The 2130-nt window shown below is 35.5% G+C and overlaps 1 protein-coding gene across 1 annotated transcript; it reads left to right on the top strand.

Moving 5' to 3' along the window:
• Window positions 1-1585: 1585 nt before the first annotated feature.
• Window positions 1586-1921, top strand: LOTGIDRAFT_171981 (hypothetical protein; the record flags this gene model as incomplete). Its single annotated transcript, XM_009048556.1, has 1 exon — window positions 1586-1921. One exon carries the CDS (start codon window positions 1586-1588, stop codon window positions 1919-1921), a length of 336 nt encoding a protein of 111 aa, XP_009046804.1.
• Between the last annotated feature and the right edge of the window lie 209 nt (window positions 1922-2130).

Here is a 2130-nt window from a genome sequence, read left to right as displayed (position 1 = left end):
ATTCCAAAACCCTATTTTAACACCAGTGTGAGAATTAATTGTAAATATTATTGTATTTTCGTATTATGACTAGAAATTAGTTTTGGTGTATTGGTCAAATGAATATTTGATAGTAGATTGCTAGTGGTGTTTTTTTTTCAACGAGGGTGGGGGCATGATCAGATAGTTTATTAGTATACTAGATTTCTCTCGTGATGTAGGTCTTGGTGCTGACAGTAGACACACAACTATTTTAAAGATCTACCCACCAATTCTTGTACTTATCAATTAATGAAACAGTAGTAATAATACTATTTAAATATTATTGTTCTCCATCCCCTCTCCCAGTGGCAGAGCAAGTTTTTGGGGCAAAAATTTCATAACAAGTTAGAAATTCTGGCAAACCTCAGATATTTCACGTAAACCTGGCTCCGCCACTGCCCTCCCCCCTATCAATCAATAAAACTCACTCAAAACAGAAAACCTCTACTGCTTATCAAGATATCATGTACAAAATATACCCTGCTATAAAACTCCCCACCAGCCCTTACCCTGTACTGAAATATTTTCCCACCATGATGATATGATCAGACTGTATAGTGATATTATTAAGATTAGCCTAGATAATATGATATGTTAGGGTATTGGGTTATGAAGACATTATTACACTAACCATCTTATCACCTGGGACCTAATATTGTCAACCGTCAAGTTTTACATCTTACTCTTACGCACCATATAGGCTAATGAAGACGAGCAACATCATACAGTGTGCAATGTAAAATTTTGCCAGGACCGCAGCATTTGCCTGCTCTTTTCGATTTCCAACTGTCTGGGGATGTTTAACGTGTACAGGCTGTAGTACACGGGGCCTCGGTTTATTGTCCCATCTGAACAACTAGACGCTTTTTCCATGTCAGCCTCTATGACCTGCATCACCGACAGGGGGAAACTGGGTTGAAAATTCTGAGGTACCCAGGACCTTCAGGTTAGCAAGCGTCTAGCTCACTGAGAGAGTTTTGTGTATCCAATATGATTCAGATGAAATTTTTAATAACCTTTAATTCTATAATAGATAATATTATGAATATTGTAGTTTGTAAAATATTATTTAAGTCAAGTCCGGTACAAAGTCTATAGTTATAATAATACTCATCAATCAACCAGAGAGTATATATCTATTTTATAAACAATGTATATATTTTATACTGTCATCTACAAATATTTCACTAATCTGGTGATCATCACGTAGATCTCGATCTCGCAGAAACGACCTTTGACATACTTTGGAAGGAAGGAAAACTCTCACGCATAAGTGTGGATCATGAGCTCATTTCAATTGGAAATGACATATTTGTACAGATAAAATAAAAATTTAAATTTTAATAGGGTTTTTTTTTTTTTTACCTCTTCCTGTTCGTCATCATTCTTCCCTTATCAATGTATATCTGGAACCATAGGAGTTTACTGTCTGTGTTCTCATTTTAAAACCCAATCTTAAAATTGTTTATGTAAAATCGTGTTGATTTGCACCGTTTGAAAGTGACAAGACATGAATATTTATTACCAAGGTCATTTATACGAGACTCAACTCCTAAAGCGAAACATGGTAGAAATGTGTAATAGTTTCAGAGACGTGTTGAAGAAACGATGTAAAGTCATGTCATCTATAGATATTATTCTGTTACTGTATTATAAATCAGTTTGTGAGGAGATATCAGGGAAAGAGATATCAGGGGAAGAGATATCAGGGGAAGAGATATCAGGGAAAGAGATATCAGGGGAAGAGATATCAGGGAAAGAGATATTAGGGGAAGAGATATTAGGGGAAGAGATATTAGGGGAAGAGATATCAGGGGAAGAGATATCAGGGGAAGAGATATCAGGGGAGCAGATATCAGGGGAAGAGATATCAGGGGAAGAGATATCAGGGTTAATCTAAGATCATTGACCGAGATAGTTCGACTCTAAAAGAGTTAATCTCATAATTATAGACCTGGATTGAGTTGATCAAAGAACAGATTACTGGAGTTGTTTTACTTATATCTTGTTTCATGTCATCTTCCTGGGCCACGTTCACCAATATGATACCGAAATAATCTATCATAATTGTGGAATATTAATTAAAAAGTATCACACTAATGAAAAAAA

This window comes from Lottia gigantea, assembly GCF_000327385.1.
Source record: "Lottia gigantea unplaced genomic scaffold LOTGIsca_124, whole genome shotgun sequence".
Classification (NCBI taxonomy): domain Eukaryota; kingdom Metazoa; phylum Mollusca; class Gastropoda; family Lottiidae; genus Lottia; species Lottia gigantea.
The sequence above is the reverse complement of the archived record's forward strand: the minus strand, read 5'-3'. Positions and strand labels throughout refer to the sequence as shown.